An 18,426-nucleotide genomic window follows, 5' to 3' on the forward strand; every position below is an offset into this window, starting at 1 on the left:
ATCTCTCTCTGTCAAATAAATAAATAGAATCTTTAAAAAAATAAAAATAAAAATGAATTTAATGGCATATAGCATTTTTAAATTTCAATTTCATTAATCTTAGGATTTTAGACTGGAAAAGATTATGCTGAGTGAAATAAGTCAAACAGAGAATTCCAAATCAAACTAAAAATCCAAGGGTAATCTTATTTTTTTTTCTTTCCCTGATTCCTCACAACTCACAGTGACTGTTGAGGCTGTCAGTTGCATCTCCTAAATACTTTCTCAGTCTGTCCTGTTCATTTTATTTCCACTATGTCTTAGGTCAAACTCCCATTAATTCTTATCTCAGCCATTGCAATGACCTCTGTGCTTTAAGCCCCATGTCTCTCAAACTGATCATCCAGAGCTCTGCCAAAGTCTTCTTTTTTAAAATGCAAGTCAGATTATTTTTTCACTTTTGTTTAGGTCCCCAACACTAATTCAGCCCCACTTTTCAATCTCTAGACAGCATCTGCCTAATCCCCAAATGATTCTCTGTAACCAACTCAAGAAAGTTCAAGTCTTTTAAGCATTGAACACAGTCAGTGATCATTATAATCCTAATTTGGTAACCTTACTTATACAAGTCTTCTTATATTTTAGAAAGTATAGTCTGATAGCTAAGAGCATGAGTTCTGAAGCCAGACTGCTTAGGGTTTACTTTTCCCTTATCCTGCTATAACCAGCTCTGCGACTTTGGACAAGTTACTTAAACTCATTGTAATTTGGTTTCCTAATTTCTAAAACTGGGATGATGATGATAATAGTAGTGCCTGGAGTTTATGGGAGGATTAATTGAGTTAATGCATGTAAAACACTGAGAACAGTGCCCAACACACATAACAAGTGTTTAGTCATGCTGGTTGTTAGTATCACACTGAACACTTGACGTCGTTTCAGGCATATTTGATGTTTGACTTGACTGAAATGCCCTGTAGTTCCTTATTCAACTGACAAACTCCTGTTCACCCTTCAAAACTCAGTGCAGATGTTAACCTCTCTAACAACCTTTTTTTGACTCTGCCCAATAGATTTGGTCATTACCACTTATATAATAATACTGTACGTCTTTGTCCACATTGTTTTATTTATCCCATCACATTCTAATATGTGTGTGTGCTTCTGAGTGTTGTATGTGTGTTTATGTGTTTGTGTGTATGTGTGTTTATCTATTTCTCTACTATTGGGCTGTGACCTTCTGGAACACAGAGACTGTGTTTTATTTATCTTTGTCTTCATGCTCCCAGGCACAATTCTCTACACATTGTATATACAGTATTAAGTGCTTTTTGAATGTTGAATGAATGATGAACTGGCAAATGTCCCAGGAGTTCTATCCCAACAAATGTCATTTATCTCTGTATACACACAGACACAGACAACTGAAACATATTTTTAACGGAAAACACAAACCACATAGTTTACATGAAATATTATAAATATATTAATTGTTCTTAACATATATACAATAGAGATGGTGTTTACACTGCTATTCTGTATCCCCAAAAGTGCTCTGCCTCACTCCCAAGATTATCAGTTCACATTTTGAATTTCACTAATTCAGCCCAATATAAAATTTCTAGATAGCATCTTCCCAGACTATTCTAGACTCATGACTACCTAACACATCTCTGATTAATAAAAAAGTAACACAAACTTGATCTAAACATTAAAGTATATAAAAATATATACAACTGTAGGACAAAGTCTTCTTAATGCCATATTCCTCCATTACCACAGCCCTCTGCAGAGGATCATAATTAACAGATGAAGTTTGTTGCTTATTCTTCCAGACTTTTTCTATGAATATACTAAGACATATATCTGTGTAGAGTGTGAATATTTGTTGTGTGTTTACATAGACACTCATATCCAGTCACACACATGTATGAATACATATATATAATGAATGCATATTTGTATAGATTATAACTATTCCTTACATTTTGGGTTTATTTTTGTTTCATAAAAATTTATCATGGATATTTTATACATGTAACTATATACATACATCTCTCATTCCTAGATATTGATAGACTATACAATTTATCAGAAATTTTATGTGATTATTTTTCATACATAATGACAAATTATCTCCAAATTTTATATTTCTCCCCAAGTATACATGGGCTTTCTAATTTCCCTTAACCTTGCTAACCATTTTATTAATGTTGTCTACTCGAAAAGTTTGGTCGTACATCTTATTCATGTTTATTGACCATTTGCATTTCTTCTTCTGTGACTAGCCTATTCATGGGTGTTTCTCATCTTTCTATTACATTGTTTATCTTTGTTTTATTAACTCATATATACTCTTCAATGGATATTAAATGTTGTCATATATGCTGCAGATAACGCATTTCTGTAGTTTGCCATTTATTGTGCAACTTTTTTGTAGAAGTATTACATTTTTATGTTTTGAAGTGTACATTTTTTTTTTCTTTCTGGCTTCCATAGCATATTTAGTTTATTCTTATTTACCCCAAACTATTAAAAAAAAAGTATTTGCCAATGTTTACTTGTAGTAATCTATGCTTCTGCTCCACATTTGAATTATAAAACTATTTAGCTATAAATTTTAAATTTGCTGTGTTCAAATTAGAATATCCAAGTATAAATTTAACCCAGTTACTATACCCTTGTTTGAAGGGGGAAAAAAATCATTCCCTAAAATACATATTTGCAACACATGTTGACACCTTACATATTAAAAATAATTAAAAAATGGAAACATCTGTAAGCAGTTTTAGACAGATAAAATTGAGAAGGTTTCTATATTTTCAACATCTTCTTCCTTGTTTAAGGGCTATCTTTACACACATATTGCTTAGGAAACTGTCACCACTGTGAATTCACTGGCTGCTATGTTAAGAACTCTACTGTGGGAAACAATTTGAAAGGGAGAGCTTTTTCTGTGAAAGTTTCAAGATGTGTTCAATGATCTGAAATATTTCCAATAAGATATGTTTGAGGAGGCAGACTGTGAAAATGGGGAAAGAAGTCAACCAAAAACTTCAAATAAGGTTTTGTATATACTCAATTAGAACCTTTTACTGAAGTTCAAGGCCTAGATTATTTTGTTTATTTTATTCTTCATTAAAGTGTACCTCTGCCTCAAACTAGAAGTTAAGTGCCAAAATTTTATGCATGTCTCTTCTCAAAATGTTTCCAGAAAGATGGGAAACAGGAAGTACTTGGAATCCTGTGAGAAAATCTGTCTTCAGATTTCTAACTCCATTTGTGTAGATTTAGGTACACAGTTTCATAAATTGTTGTTCCATGGAACACTAATCCTAAAAAGATGCATCATGATAAAAACTGTTTATTTAATGTCAGCTTCCCAAAAACTTGAGAGTGGGACTCTAAATAAGTGAACACCTGATAAAAATATATGGAACGCACTCTAGAAAACAGTGCACTGGAGCTTGGAATCAGCATCCGCATTTTGGATTATGTATTTAAGTCTAAACTAAACTTACTGCTGCAGGACATCATCAGGGAAAATATAACTACTTTCTTTTTCTATCTAATTTTAGGATGCTGGAGCTGTAATGTTGTCCTTTATTTTTTTTTTTAAAGATTTTATTTATTTATTTGACAGATAGAGATCACAAGTAGGGAAAGAGGCAGGCAGAGAGAGAGAGAGGAGGAAGCAGGCTCCCTGCCAAGCAGAGAGCCTGATGCGGGGCTCGATCCCAGGACCCTGGGATCATGACCTTAGCGAAAGGCAGAGGCTTTAACCCACTGAGCCACCCAGGCGCCCCTGTAATGTTGTCCTTTAGATCAACATTTACTTGTAGGTCTCTGTATCTAGCTGAGGTGGCCTCTCCCAACTGATCTGGATAGAGAAAATGTAAGAGAACCGATAAAAGACTTCAGGACAAAATGGGATAAAATTATATTTAATGACAGAGGGGTTAAGGCAGAGTGTTGCTTAAGAAAATCTCAATTCAGATTAAAAAAAAAAAACTGGCTTGACAAAGAAAGTGTAAAAGATCAATAGGCTAAAATACTACAAAAGATGAGCTCCCAGAATAACCAGATGGACAACAATTACTAAGGAGATGTTAAAGTGATTCCTTGCTTCCTGACAAAATATAAATGGGTGGAAGAAATAAGTAGAAGATACATTACACTAAATCAAGGAGGAGAGACTCTCATGTTCGTGTTCATAGCACTGGGATGTCATGGGCACATTTCTAGTCCAAAAAGTTAGAAGACATGGCTTTTTATCTTGGTTCTGACACAATGAATGCATGAGTTTTAGACAAGATACTTAGATTCTTATTAATTGAGGCTTGTGATATCTACTCAGTCTGTATCTCTCTATTGCTTTAAGAATCAAAGGAGATAAGGGCTTTAAAGGACTACACAATTATGATGATATATTGCAACAAAGTGATTAATGGAGATAGCATTTGCATTTTTTCTGGCAAGAAAGTTTTCGATTCAAACCATTTTAGAGTAATGAGAAAGAAGGTCTGACTTCCCAAGTAGATAATAACCAATGGATGAGAAGTATCTAAGGAAAGAGAATAGTTTGTTTTTCTAAGCCAAATATGAAGAGAAGATGGAAGTAAGCGATGAACAATGTTGGAGAAAATGGAAGGGCCAAGAAGAGATCAGTCTTGCCTGAAGAAGTCTAAAAAGTTACGATTAATATAATGGATATACGTTAACATTCCAAACCCTATGCGGTGTCTGTGATGTAGAGGACAGATTTTACTTCTGTGGGTAGTCCCTTCTTTACTTTGCATAAATAGCTATTTTAAGATGACAGGCTCTTTGGATTTCTTTTGTTACCTCATAGTCACAGTGCATTAAATGTTGTTCAGTAAATTATGAAAATTAATGTTCTTTCCATCATGTTAAATGCATATTCCTTTTACTCGGGAAATGCAGACTTTTCTTCCATAAGCCAGTACCGAGGTGTTTCCTTTGACATCAGGGAATTCTTTGATCAGCTTTAAATTCTCAACTCTTTCCAAATTATTCTGAAAACTAAACTAAACAAACAAGCAAAATCCCTTTATTGACATCTCAGTAGCAGCTGTCTTTAAGTATATACCCTCTTGAACAGGGAGTACATCAAAGAAGTGGAAAAACATTGGTTTAAAATAATTTTTTTAAAAGATTTTATTTTATTGATTTGACAGAGACAGAGATCATAAGTAAGCAGAGAGGCAGGCAGAGAGAGAGAGAGGAGGAAGCAGGCTCCCCGCGGAGCAGAGAGCCTGATGCGGGGCTCGATCCCAGGACCCTGAGATCATGACCTGAGCCGAAGGCAGCGGCTTAATCCACTGAGCCACCCAGGTGCCCCTAAAATAATTTTTTTTAAATAGCATTATATCTGAAACAAAAGTTTCTTACAGCTGCTATTGTTTTATTTGAGGTTGTTCATTCAAAATAAATTCTTAGTGTAGAAATGGTATTTTATATTTTACATAGTTCTAAGAACACTATTGGCACTTAGCAAGTAATAAATACAAGTTATAGCTATAGCATGATATTTTCTAAACCAGAATGTTACCTAGTGATGAGGAAAACTGAAAGGCCAGTGCTCATCTTTTTGTAGAAACAAATTGATAAATCAGATATCTGTCCAGCATTTTACGACTATATCACCCTAATTTTGATCTTTACAATATTATCATTTTAACAGTTAATTCTAAGTTTTCTTGGAAGTATACTATAACTCTTGTGAATTTAAAAGACAGGTGTTTTTGTAAATTAACTGACTTATTTTATGGGCATCTTGCATCTGATCATTAGGAGGAAAAACAAAAAAAAATTAAACTGAGAATGAGATAAGGCATCAGTTGTGGTTAGTTCTCAGATCCAAAGGCCAACAATTACAAGACACAGAGAAAACCTGCTTTGACTCCATAGCAATCATTTAACCAGGGGTTGGATAAGCTTTTTAACTGAGAAGGGCTTTTTGTTTGTTTGTTTTATTTTGTTTATTTTTTAACCTCTAACTTCAGCAAGAAATTATTGACACAGAAGAAAACACTAAAAGATGGTGAATCGTACCTACTCTTTACAGATGTTGTCTTTTATCTTACCCGGACTTCCGTGCCTAAGATTTTCATTTCCAAAAAATGGCTTCAGAAATTAGATGGACATCACAAATTTCCCTAATCGCTCTACCTAGGTTCTATCCAAATTGAGTTTGCTTAACAATCAGGGCAGGTCTTCTTTCATTATTGGTGTCCCACAGAGTGAGAGCAAGCCAAAATAGAGGCATGGCTTCTGTTATCTTGTACAAGTCACAGAGCTGCCCCTCACAGGTCTCAGTGGAAATGAGAAATAGGAATCTGGACACGCCACCCAAGGTGTTGTAAATTAGTAGGGTAACATGAATAGAAGCATCCCAGTGTTTTTCAGGTGTGTTTCAACAGTCAACTTTCCTGCCATATTCTGAGCCACATTTTCTTGAGGACAGGTTGGTTGGCAAAGATCCAGAATGCTCATGAGCAGTTCTCTCCACACTTCTTAATCTGTGTAAAGGACAATCAGATATTCCAGCTCGTCCCCCAGTATGTCAAATAGGAAAATTTGGCTCTTCTAACACGCTCTATTTTATGATTTAAGTATTAAATTTAAAATATTCCCTGGAGTCCCCTCATTACAAACTTACAGAGATGATTCAGTGCTATATTTCTCCAAGGTAAATTAAGCGCCCAGTCTGGTATGTTACATTTGAATAACACCTTGTAAACTAAGGACTGGTTGAACCTTCTGAAAGTGGAATTGAGGAAACTGAATCAGGCTTTCCTCTGAGGAATCTTAGTATATTATACACTCTATAAAATGTAAATACTTTTTATTTACAGTCAGTTGCTAGGATCCAAGAGTGCTTCTGCATTCCCTATCAATTTCAATGTGCAATGTGCAAGGGGAGTATCTTCTGAAGAGTTGTGAGAGAAGGAAGGTTCTCAGCTGAAGATTACATCACCCTGAGCAAAATCCCATGTCTTTTTGTAAGACCACACCACCAGCCTGTGGTCTTCCTCTGCAGAACCATTGTGCACTGATTTGGGAGCTTGTGGTGCTTTTAGGCCTCATTCTGAAACTTAGATTGAGAGACAAAGTAAGCTATAGTTATGATACAGGATCAGCCATCAGAAATGCCAAGAAATCTAATTCTCTGTGATTTTGCAAAGCTTATTTTTTGGTCCTGTGGGTTCTGCTTCAATATACTATTAACTGACCCCACAGAACTATTGTGAAATTTAATCACTGTTAATGTTTTGAGAATCCCAAATGAATGCAACATACATTTAAAAAAATAGTCTCTATATTTTGTTTGTATTTTTCCTGGACTATGCTATCAGTTTCTTACTGGACCTATTTCCTTAATGAAAGTTATATTATAACTTTTATAGACTCAAATCATTTGGGTCCAAGTCAGCTACCTTGGATATGAAATGTACCCAAGGAAAAAAAAATATGTTTAGGAAATAAATATTACTCTGATTATTCTTTATTTGATATGTTATATATGTAACGCCTATATTAATATATGTATTAAATATTTATATAAATAACGTATATTAGGGTGTGTTATGTATATATTCTGAAACCATCACTTATAATACATATTTACATTGTAACATACCTAACTAAAATTTCTAACTTTAAATGAACACAGGAGCTAGTTGAGTAATATATTTTTGTATAACATTTTTTAAATAGTCTTGTCTTTATTTTCTTGTAGTTTATTAGAACATAAAATCTTAGAAATGGAGGGAAAGCACAAGGAAGAGTTGGACACCTTAAAAGAAGAGAGAGAGAATCTTCAAATCTTGGTTACTCGTCAAACATATATAATCCAGGAGCTGGAGAAACAATTGAACAGGGCCACCAACAATAATAGTGTCCTTCAGAAGCAGCAGTTGGAGCTGATGGACACAGTGCACAACCTCGTCAACCTTTGCAGTAAAGAAGGTGGTAAGAATTTCTTTAATTTGGTATAAAGATATTTTACTTAACATAGAGCAAGTAAATATTCAATACTACTTTCTAGATTGTACTGATTGTTGTATAAGAGCAGCAAAATAACTTTATTCTTAGAGGCTTTGCATGAAGTTTGTATTCACAATTTTCTCATGTTTTTAATGTCAGAGAATATATTCATAAGCTTGAATTTGTGAATTCACATTATCTTTCTAAAAGAACTTTCTGGTTTCTTCTCTCTTGCTTGCTCTTTGTAGCCTTCATAAAACCTGCAATACTGTCATGGATAAATATTTGATGTTATGATATTAGACACTTTAATATAGAAGACAGAAATTAACCAGTGTTAAAGATTAATTCAGAGTCCTGGGAGAGTTTCAGTATTATTCCTGTATTAAAACTAATAATTATTTCTTTTGTAGAGGGAGAGAAGGAAGAGTTGGTTACAGAGAAAAGGAGATATAGGAGCTCCCAATAACTATTATAAAGGAGAAAGAATCTATGATATTAAAAGTCTTTATAAAGATCACTTATGTTTAGTCCTGTGTGGAGAGGACCTAACCGGGGCATCCAGACATATTTATTCTGGACTGTCTTGGTGACAGTGGAAATATAAATGTTTTTAAAATTCTAGTATAGATAACATACAGTGTTATATTAGTTTCAGGTGTTGGAAATTCAAATTTTTAACATGACTAGAATATCTGGAGCCACTTAACCACTGAAAATATTGTAGGTCCCTGTCTCTTTAGAAGATATTTATCCATCTGCCCATTCACACCCAACAATTACTGAATGAGTGCCCCTGCGAACACTTGTCCACTTCAAGCAGATTGTCTCCCTAGCCTCTGGAGAGCTCTTCAAAGTTTGGAGCTTAAAGGCAACTTCTGTAGTTCTGGTCACTAATCAACCTTTCTCTGAGTGAGGATGCGATGAACATAAATAGTGATGAGTGAAAGAGAGCACCATTTACGTCTGAAAGCTATGGTTGTCTCTAAGCTGTGGTTTATGTGACCATTCATGTGGTGGTTCCATGTGCATATGCAATATACATACCACAGAGGCTTCTTTAATAATGGACTTGAACTCTATGAAAAATGAGCTCAATTCCATTCTTTCATGTATAGATATGACTATAGATGATAATTCTATACGAAGTGATCTTGTTTTAAAGACATTTCACATTTTTCTATTACACTCCATTACCTTGAGTTATATCTCCTTTAGATAGTCTAAACAAGTCCTTAATATACTTTGTAAAGAATATTTTTTAAACAGTAAGTTCCCAGAGCTCCATTTGGGTGTGCTCGGAAATGTGATTGGGAAGGAAAAAACCTGCTAATCAGTCAGTGCCTGCCAAAACCTTGGGTTAGAGTCCACTGGAAGGAAAGCTTGGTATGATTTTGCCAGAGAATTTTAATGGAGCTCATGAGTATTTAGAAATTAAGTATTAATATGAGACATATCTATTCTCATATTGAACTGAATACATTAGGGGGAACATTGAAAACATATTTTTCTTATCATCTTGAGACTTAAAGCACATGGAGTTGAGTATTTCTTTTTTTTTTTTTTTTTTTTTTTCCTTCATGATGTTAGAAATCAAGCCCTGGTGATTCTCACAGAGCTCATATGTCTGCCTACTTATCATAATTTCACTTCTTCTCTGAGTATTTGTCCAATAAATATGTCTATAAACTTTTAGAGGCAGGGGTGGGAGTGACTGCAAAAGGAAAATTCTTGGCTAGGTTTGGAGTTTGGGTGCAACAGCAAGCAACCAAACATCTGTTTAAGAAACATTTATTGAACAATTATGAACCTGATAGATGTTACCCATAAGTAGCATCTCAGGGTATGTGAAAAGTAACTCTGTCTCTTTTATGATATAGCCTATCCAAAACAAACAAAAATAAGAGAGACAAATTGTCTAATACTTCAGGCCTCTTGATATTTCTTTTTAATGATACAATCCTAAAATAAATTCCGATTTAATTGCAGGACTTGTGATCATCATGTAAGTCTATTACCCCATTTCCAGTGAGTTCTGTGCTCTCATAACCATAGGTTTTATTTGCTTCTTGTGAACTGTTGTTTTCTTTAATTCTATAGTTAATATTCTGACCAAATATTTGATACTAAAATGAACTTATTTCTTTCTAATTCTAAAACATGTAAGTAAAACATTTTCCTACTTTTGTGACCAACAACTCATTTATTAAATGGATTTATTATTGATCAAGAGGTTTATGCAAATATTCTTTTATATTTAAATTTATGCAAATATGCCTAAAATCAATAAACGCATCAGTTTTTAAAAATATGTATTTTAAGAACTCCAAGAGTAATCTTCTAAAATATTTTCCAAAATCTTCATGAGCTATGTTATAATACAAAAGCCAAAAATGTTTAATTGACATTAAGGGTCCTCCATTTCCAACTTGACCCAATCACTTATGGAGACAGCCTGAATGTAATACTACAAAGTAAGAGAAGAGATTTTTTAGTGAGTTTTCTCTGTCACCAGCAACTAATTTAACCTTTATGAAGCTGTTTCATCATTTTATAAAGTCAGGATAATTGTGTCTACTTCTCAGTGATAGGAAAAGGATTAAATTAGATACTGCCTATAAAAGAAAACAACACATGACATAATTGACTCGTTAAACTTTAGTTCCTTCTTTCTCCTCCAAGTGACAAGTTTTAATTAAACACAAATTTATCAAGTGTTCTCTATAAGCAAACTTACTTTCATGGAAAATGTCTAAATACAAGGCTCAAGAGTGTTTAATTGTGGACAATCATCCAAGCAGTTTCTTTTAGCCTCAGTTTTCTTATCTAAAGTGGGATCATAATACATAACTGATGAGTTTGTAGTAAATTAAAAGTAGTTTTTATAAAACATATAGCATCAGTGCCTACCATAGTAAATGCTGAAAAAATTGTAGTTAATTTACTTTTATGCCTTCTAAAGTATTTATAACTCACTAAAGTTAGATGATAAAAGAATTCCCACAAGTGTTAGCTGGAAATTTATCCTTTCCCTAACGTGTGTTTGGTCCAGGAATTGTAAATCCTGCGTGTAGGGATTATTTTTGTTTAGTTTCACAGAACTTTTCCTGCTAAAATATCTAATGTCATAAGATATATTTAAGCTAAGTACAATTTTTAATAAACACAATTTCTAAATAATTGACCAACCTGTCCTCTTGTTCCAAACAGGCAGTAGTGGTGTTTTAGACAAATAATCATTTCAAACTGAATTGCATCCATTTTGTGAGGCTTCTGGGTAACACATTTTTTTTTTTTTGTCTAACCTTTGTCTGCAAATATTTGGCCACACTTATTCTTAGAAACATTACCCACTAAAAAAATATTGCCCTCAATGTTATTATAGTGTCAAAATTTAGCTGATTGCTTCATTTTTTTTGGCAATTCACAATTATTGCTGGAATTAAATAGTTTATATTGATAATGGCATGGATACAAGGCTTGGAATTCTTCCAAGAAAGATAATCAGGTACTGTGACCATCAAACATTCACCAGTCATCTTTATGTTCAGAGGTGATGAAGCCATTGCCACATACATTGAGCACACATGAGGCAAACATCATATTATGTGATCAAGAATTTAATTAGTAACAAAGCATTGAAAAAGAAAGAAACAAAATAATATTTAGCTTCCACTCTTTACCATGGGCTGGTTTTCTTACTGTCTAAATCACCTTAGAACACACTCCTGCTATATCAAGGTATGATTAATAAATTTATTCATTCATTCAAAAATAGTTATACAACATCTGTTCTGTTTCATATTCTCTTCTGGGGGATAAGAATATTCATCCATTTTTATTTAACAAATATTTCTTGAGTTCTGGTAATATAGCAGATGGAATTCAGGCCACTGGGTAGACAGAGAAGTTGTATTTCAGTCTGTAGCTTCAAGGAAACTAGAATTTGGTGGGCAGAGAGATAAATACACAATTATATTTCATATTTCATATTTTGCTACATGTGAGGCTAAGATGCCAGGGCACTAGTGAAATACATAAGACAAATATTAAAATAATGGCAGGGGCAGGATGAGGGCAAAATACGTCATCTGCCATCCTCTTAAGGATTTTGTTGAATGCTTGCTATAATTCAGGCATTGTTTAAGCTTTATGTGTATTAACTTAGTCCCAACAATAACAATATGAGGTAAATACTATGGCTAGTCCCATTTTATACATTCTACAGAGAACTTGAGTAATTTGCCCAAGTTTATGCATAGCTGATAAAAGTTGATCCATAATTAAAACATAGACAGGATGCTTCTAATGGGATAATAATGGCTAGTTAAAGGAGACTGGAAAGAAAACAGAATTAGGAGGAAAAACCAGTAATGAGAAGTGTTACAGCATAGAGAAAAAACTTCTATGAAACATCTAATCTCCATGACAAATAAGCAGCAAATAAGCAGAAAGGCAAAAAAAAAAAAAAAAAAAAAAAAAAGAAAGAAAAGAAGCCTGAAAAAGCGAATCTTGAACTGGGACATGGTCTCCTACAGGGAGAGCTTGGGTGACATGTATGGCTCGATTGCATGGGTCAAAGATAAAAATGAGCAAGAGGAAGTAAAAACAAAAAAATACTGTCTACCCATATCCAGCAAAAGGACAGATAACAGCTTGGGTAGAGATGCACACAGTATAGAGAGGAATAAAAGAAACTTAAATACTGAGAGATACAAGCATGTGTATATTTAGGTCCCTAACATGAAGTTCAACCTTTAAACCATAAAGAGCTATAATAACTTGAAAGAAAGAAAGAAAGATGAAAAGAGAGACAAAACATCTTTTACATCATCTGAAAGACATAATGACTGATACTATAAATTTTTAAGTGATCTAAATTATTTGGTTTAAAATGTCTTTCCCAGGGACTGATGGCAGTGGTATGAAACTTCTGATCATTATTTTCGGTCCTCTGGCCTTCTGAAAAGGGGAAATGAGGCATTTGTTTCTTTCCCAGTGCTGAGGAGACATTTGGTTCTGTTCTCAGAATAATTCTACCATCTGAAAGGAATTTACCTCCCGTGCAGTGTCTATTGAGTTTGTGAAGTAAATCATTCAGTCAAGGGATGAGATAGTTTGAACTCCTGCAAGTCCCTTGAGTTAAGAATGATTCTAAAAACATCACAAGCAATGGGAGGAAATTAAAACTTTTTGAATGTCACTTATATAAACATTGATAAAAATAGAATATATCATTTTCATTGACTGAGTAAAATATTTGGGTTTTCGTTGACTACTTGTAATGCACAATTTAACGTTAGGTAGAAAGAGAAAGAAAAATACAGGAAGTCATCTGCTGCACAGTACAGTGAGCACTTGTTCCCATTTAATGAGGGAAATGCTTTATCTTGACAGAAAATTATATGTCAAACATTTACAATTTCCTTAAAACGAACCACACTTTCTAGCACTTCCTTTCATAAAACCCAATGGCTTTAAGGGGAAAATGACTGTTTATTTTTGGAAATGGTATATTTCTCCTTTTTGATGGAGCATGTTATCTGCCTTTTGAAAAGTTATAATTTCTCTAAAAAAAATTGTGTGAATAGCAGATAGCCAAATTAATGATAACAAAATAAGAAATAGTACAGCCTTTGACCTCTCCCATGAATTATTTCTAAACCACATCTTTTGGGGGAGATTTGAAACTTTGTGGTTAATTCTCTTTTGGAATTTGAGTTTCAGTTTAAGAAACTAAACTGTCGGGGCGCCTGGGTGGCTCAGTGGGTTAAGCCTCTGCCTTCAGCTCAGGTCATGATCTCAGGGTCCTGGGATCGAGCCCCACATCGGGCTCTCTGCTCAGCGGGGAGCCTGCTTCCTCCTCTCTCTCTGCCTGCCTCTCTGCCTGCCTCTCTGCCTACTTGTGATCTCTCTCTCTCTCTGTCAAATAAATAAATAAAATCTTAAAAAAAAAAAAAAAAAAAAAAAACTAAACTGTCTGAAAAGGGATATCTCCTGCTTCTAGCTGGGCCTGGAAGCTACCAAGGTGAAAGGCCACCAAAAAAAAAAAAAGTTTGCCTTTCTGTTCCTACATTTCTATGAGCAAACTCCATTTCTTCTTCTCTTGTGCTTTCATGGTCTAGTTGGTCAAAGCAAAGAAGCACGAAATATTTTTAATACAATTTCAATTAAGTCATTTCCTAGACACATCCACACTCAAGTTGAACTGAACAGATATTTTCTAAGTCCAAGGACATAATGAAATATTGATTACGTACAGATAAGCTCTGCTACTTTACACTGAGTCCAAATGACACCTCTAATTCCTTGAAGGGAAAGAAAGAAAAAAAAAAACCATTTTATTAACCTCAATCAATAATTTATGCATCACATCGACCATAAACCCTCATGAGATGTCTTCTGCTTTTTGGCAGAAAAATAAAACAAAACCTGAGAAATTTTATAATCATACAGTTAGGCTTAAATACATATAATAATACTGATTTTTAGCATTTTTCTAAAAGTTGATTATAAAATACTTTAAAACTATTGATAAAAAACATTTGTAGTTTTCTATTAGGAATCACCATTTATTTTCAATTAAAGAATATTAACATCATAACCAAAGACACTGGAATCTCAACCTACCACTGGCTTGGATGTTCACATTCTGAGTGGGACCAACTCCAGTAAGGAATCACATTAAGATGTGACCTACTGGGGCACCTGGGTGGCTCAGTGGATTAAGCCACTGCCTTCGGCTTAGGTCATGATCTCAGGGTCCTGGGATCGAGCCCCGCATCGGGCTCTCTGCTCAGCAGAGAGCCTGCTTCCCCCTCAATTTCTGCCTGACTCTCTGCCTACTTGTGATCTCTCTCTCTGTCAAATAAATAAATAAAATCTTAAAAAAAAAAAAGATGTGACCTACTAAGAACAAGTTACCTTTTTAATGAATTTATGATGAAATTAAATTATTAAATGAAATATCATTTAAGCCATACCTCTTTTAATTGCATTTTTTTATTGTGTCATTGCATATATCCATAATTATTTTTAGGTATAAACATTCTGTTTTCATAGCCAACATGAGTTCCTTTAAAGTAGTGAATTTGAACTTTGGGTTTAATTTTAAGTGGAGATTTGGTTCTAAAGGAAGCTTTACCAGTTGTTTTGGCCTCATGTACACATACTTACAAATGCACAAATAGACTGAATCTTGGCCCTAATTAATTCTTCAGCTCATTTCCCTAGAGCTAGGACCTAGACTGAGATGTCACCTAATCAGCATCTTGGAACAACTATGACATATGCCATCTAGAGGGCAAGGCCTGATGGTCTAGCAGGAATAGGAATCAAGGGCATCTGAGTTCTAGTCCCAGGTTGCTTAACATAAAACTACCATACACCTTAGAGTTAGTCTGGTGTCCTAGACAAATCCATACATTTTATGACTCATCAGTCATTCCATTTCTTCTCTTCATTTTGTATCACTTCTAATGACTAGGAAATCCCCAAGTTCAGATGAACCTCAGCATAGTAATCAAGTATTATTCTTCAAGTATATTTTACCACAAGATTAAGAATCAAAGTGACATACCTATGGTGACAGGCTTTATTTATTTAAAACTTCAAAATGAAGTGTTTTGGTTTTGGTTGGGGGCTTTTGGGGGTTTGGGGTTTTTTTTTGTTTTGTTTTTTGGGTTTTTTGGTCAGTTTTCAAAAGCATCTGGCAACAGCTTTCCATTTATATCATTGCCCAAGGACTTTCATTCCATTTTTAATGGCTTTTGCTGAAATCAATTATTTGTCTACTTACAACAAAGCACAAAAGATACCCTTACAGCTTTCCCACACGCATGGCAAATCTTTTGTTCAAAATCAATATATTCCAGTTAGGCCAAATCACATTACATGGGAAATGAACACACATGAAACACCTGAAATATTTTTGTTAATGAAATGACCTTCTGAACAAATGGCAAGGGTCATGTATCATTCATAACTACCCATCAGGGTGCCCAAAAGGAAAACACAGAAATAAATTTTGTGAAAAATGAGTATTACTGGTTAAACAAAGGTTATATGTAAATCCATTTTCAACTTTCAATTCTTTTTTTGCATCCTTTGTTGCTTTAAGTGTAATATGTATTAAATATACATTCAGTTAAATATTTGAGTCATTTCACCTTAGAGGAGCACTGGAAATTTTATTTGAATACACTAATCAAACTAAAGTAGAGTTATGTAGAATTACATGATGTTTCATTATTCTACACTAAAAAAAAAAAAAAAATAAATAAAATTAGTAATCTACCTATAGCATAGGGTGGGTCCCATGTCCACATAGATTTAACAGTTTATGTACCTTATACATACATCTCACTATTACTAAAATTGTATACTCCTAAAATTATATATATGGGTCATATATTCTCCAGATAATTAAAATGTATGTCTTTAAGTAGTAAAATGTTAAGAAAATTTAAAAATACTGTGATAGTACATTTTCTGCATTGTTTTTGTCTTCTTTTCCAGAAAGGAAGATTGAATAAAATTGCAGCTTTTTGTAATACTTTAATTCACTACCCTCAACATGACTTAATTTGCATCAGAATACCACAATTCCTTTGAAAAAGTATATGATTTGTCCCTTATATCTGCCCCAACTGTTCTCATTTCTTATTTTTGCCTACTTCTAAGATTACTGTCTCATCTTCACACACACAAAAAACCTTTTGATTATCATTTTGTTATTGTCTTCATGCCCGATTCTAGAAGGTGAACACACACACACACACTTCCATGCAAATATCCACACATATGCTCACCCTCCCTGCTCCCCCCAGCACTTCCTCTAAACTTGTAGCTTCAGCGGACAGTCCAGAGGCTGGGACGTCAAGTAATTAGGCTTGTGAGAATATTACCCACGATTAATGAGGGCAGATTTTGGTCAGCATGATATTTAGGATGTAGACAGTATGAAATTCAATATAGCTGCTCAGGCATCTCCTATCCTAAAGCTCTGTTAGCTTTTGACATTGCAGGCCACCAGTACTCCACATTTCTGCTGAGAGTTCCCACCTCACAGATAATTCTGCTGCCTGTGGCCCTCTTCTATCCTCAACACTTTTCTTCTTTCTTATCTTTTCTAACCCCTGTCACTCTTCCAATACTTCCTGCTTCTGAGAGAAGAGGTCATAGCCATTCTGAATTAAGACCTGTCCTGATTCACCCAAGACCCTGGGTATGACCTTGTCATCTGAGATAAGTATTGCTGGGGACTCTGTGACAGATAAGTCACTGGAGTCCTGTTTGGATTTGACTTCACTCCAGGGATCAGTAAGAAATAGTTAAGATTCTTGGCTTTATAGGCAAAAGAGTTCCAGCACTTAGACATTTTGGTGAAGTTAGAAAGCATCTCTGAACTCCAATTCCTCATATATACAATATATTGATAACAATATTTCATAAGGTATTTGTGAGGACTATATGAAACAAGGCATATAAAACATAGTTGCCTCACAAAATTCAGAGTTGAACACATGGTAAGTGTGCCAATTTCTAATACTGACTGTGCCAATTAATTTTATTACGATCATGAGTATTATAGTTGCACCAAGAAGATAATGGGTAGTTAATATTTTAAGTATCATGTATAAAATATGCTCACACAAAGAACAGCTCCTTTTACAAAAATTTTAATTAAAATAATAATGTAGCAAGCAAATGATTTTTCTTTTTTTTTTTTTTTTTAAGATTTTATTTATTTATTTGACAGAGAGAGATACAAGTAGGCAGAGAGGCAGGCAGAGAGAGTGAGAGGGAAGCAGGCTCCCTGCCGAGCAGAGAGCCCGATGTGGGACTCGATCCCAGGACCCCGAGATCATGACCTGAGCCGAAGGCAGCGGCTTAAACCACTGAGCCACCCAGGCGCCCCAATTTTTCAATTTTCTTTTATACTGGGGTTAGCGGGACTATGGGGTAAAGAATAGTAGATCTTTAAAAAGAGAAGCTTTTATCTACTTACCCAAAGACTTTAGATTTAAGGTATTTACAAATAGAATATGTGTTTTTCTACTGTGATACAGCAATTTGTATTATTTTATATATAATACATATATGCACATTAACATATATATGTATAAATATGTTACATCAAACTGTGTGTAGTTGCCATTTTTGTAGGTTAAAAACAATCATGCTGAGATATCAATCCCTAGATGTTAAGTCAAATGCATGTTTTATATAAAATAAAATACCAGCTTTGAAATTTTCATGTATTTATATCGTTACATAATTTGTGTATTTTATGTATTTATATAGTTATACATATGTAATATGTATTTATAAAGTCATTGGTGAATCTCCCTCACTCTTATTCCTACACACATAATCTGAAATGTTGAATATTGCCTATAAACCTTTTAATTTTCCACACTCTTGACGTCCAAGGCA

The 18,426-nt window shown here is 34.2% G+C and overlaps 1 protein-coding gene across 3 annotated transcripts in view; it reads left to right on the forward strand.

The window, feature by feature from the left end:
* Window positions 1-18,426, forward strand: part of ANGPT1 (angiopoietin 1) — a 256,221-nt gene that overhangs the window by 176,184 nt on the left and 61,611 nt on the right. For 2 of the 3 annotated variants that reach the window (XM_045979143.1, XM_045979162.1), the window contains exon 4: window positions 7,742-7,974. In XM_045979143.1, the coding sequence (XP_045835099.1) occupies window positions 7,742-7,974 (233 nt within the window). The remainder of the gene's footprint in view (window positions 1-7,741; window positions 7,975-18,426) is intronic. The other variant, XM_045979151.1, reaches the window with a different exon arrangement.

Source organism: Meles meles, chromosome 1 (assembly GCF_922984935.1).
Source record: "Meles meles chromosome 1, mMelMel3.1 paternal haplotype, whole genome shotgun sequence".
Taxonomy (NCBI): Eukaryota; Metazoa; Chordata; class Mammalia; order Carnivora; family Mustelidae; genus Meles; species Meles meles.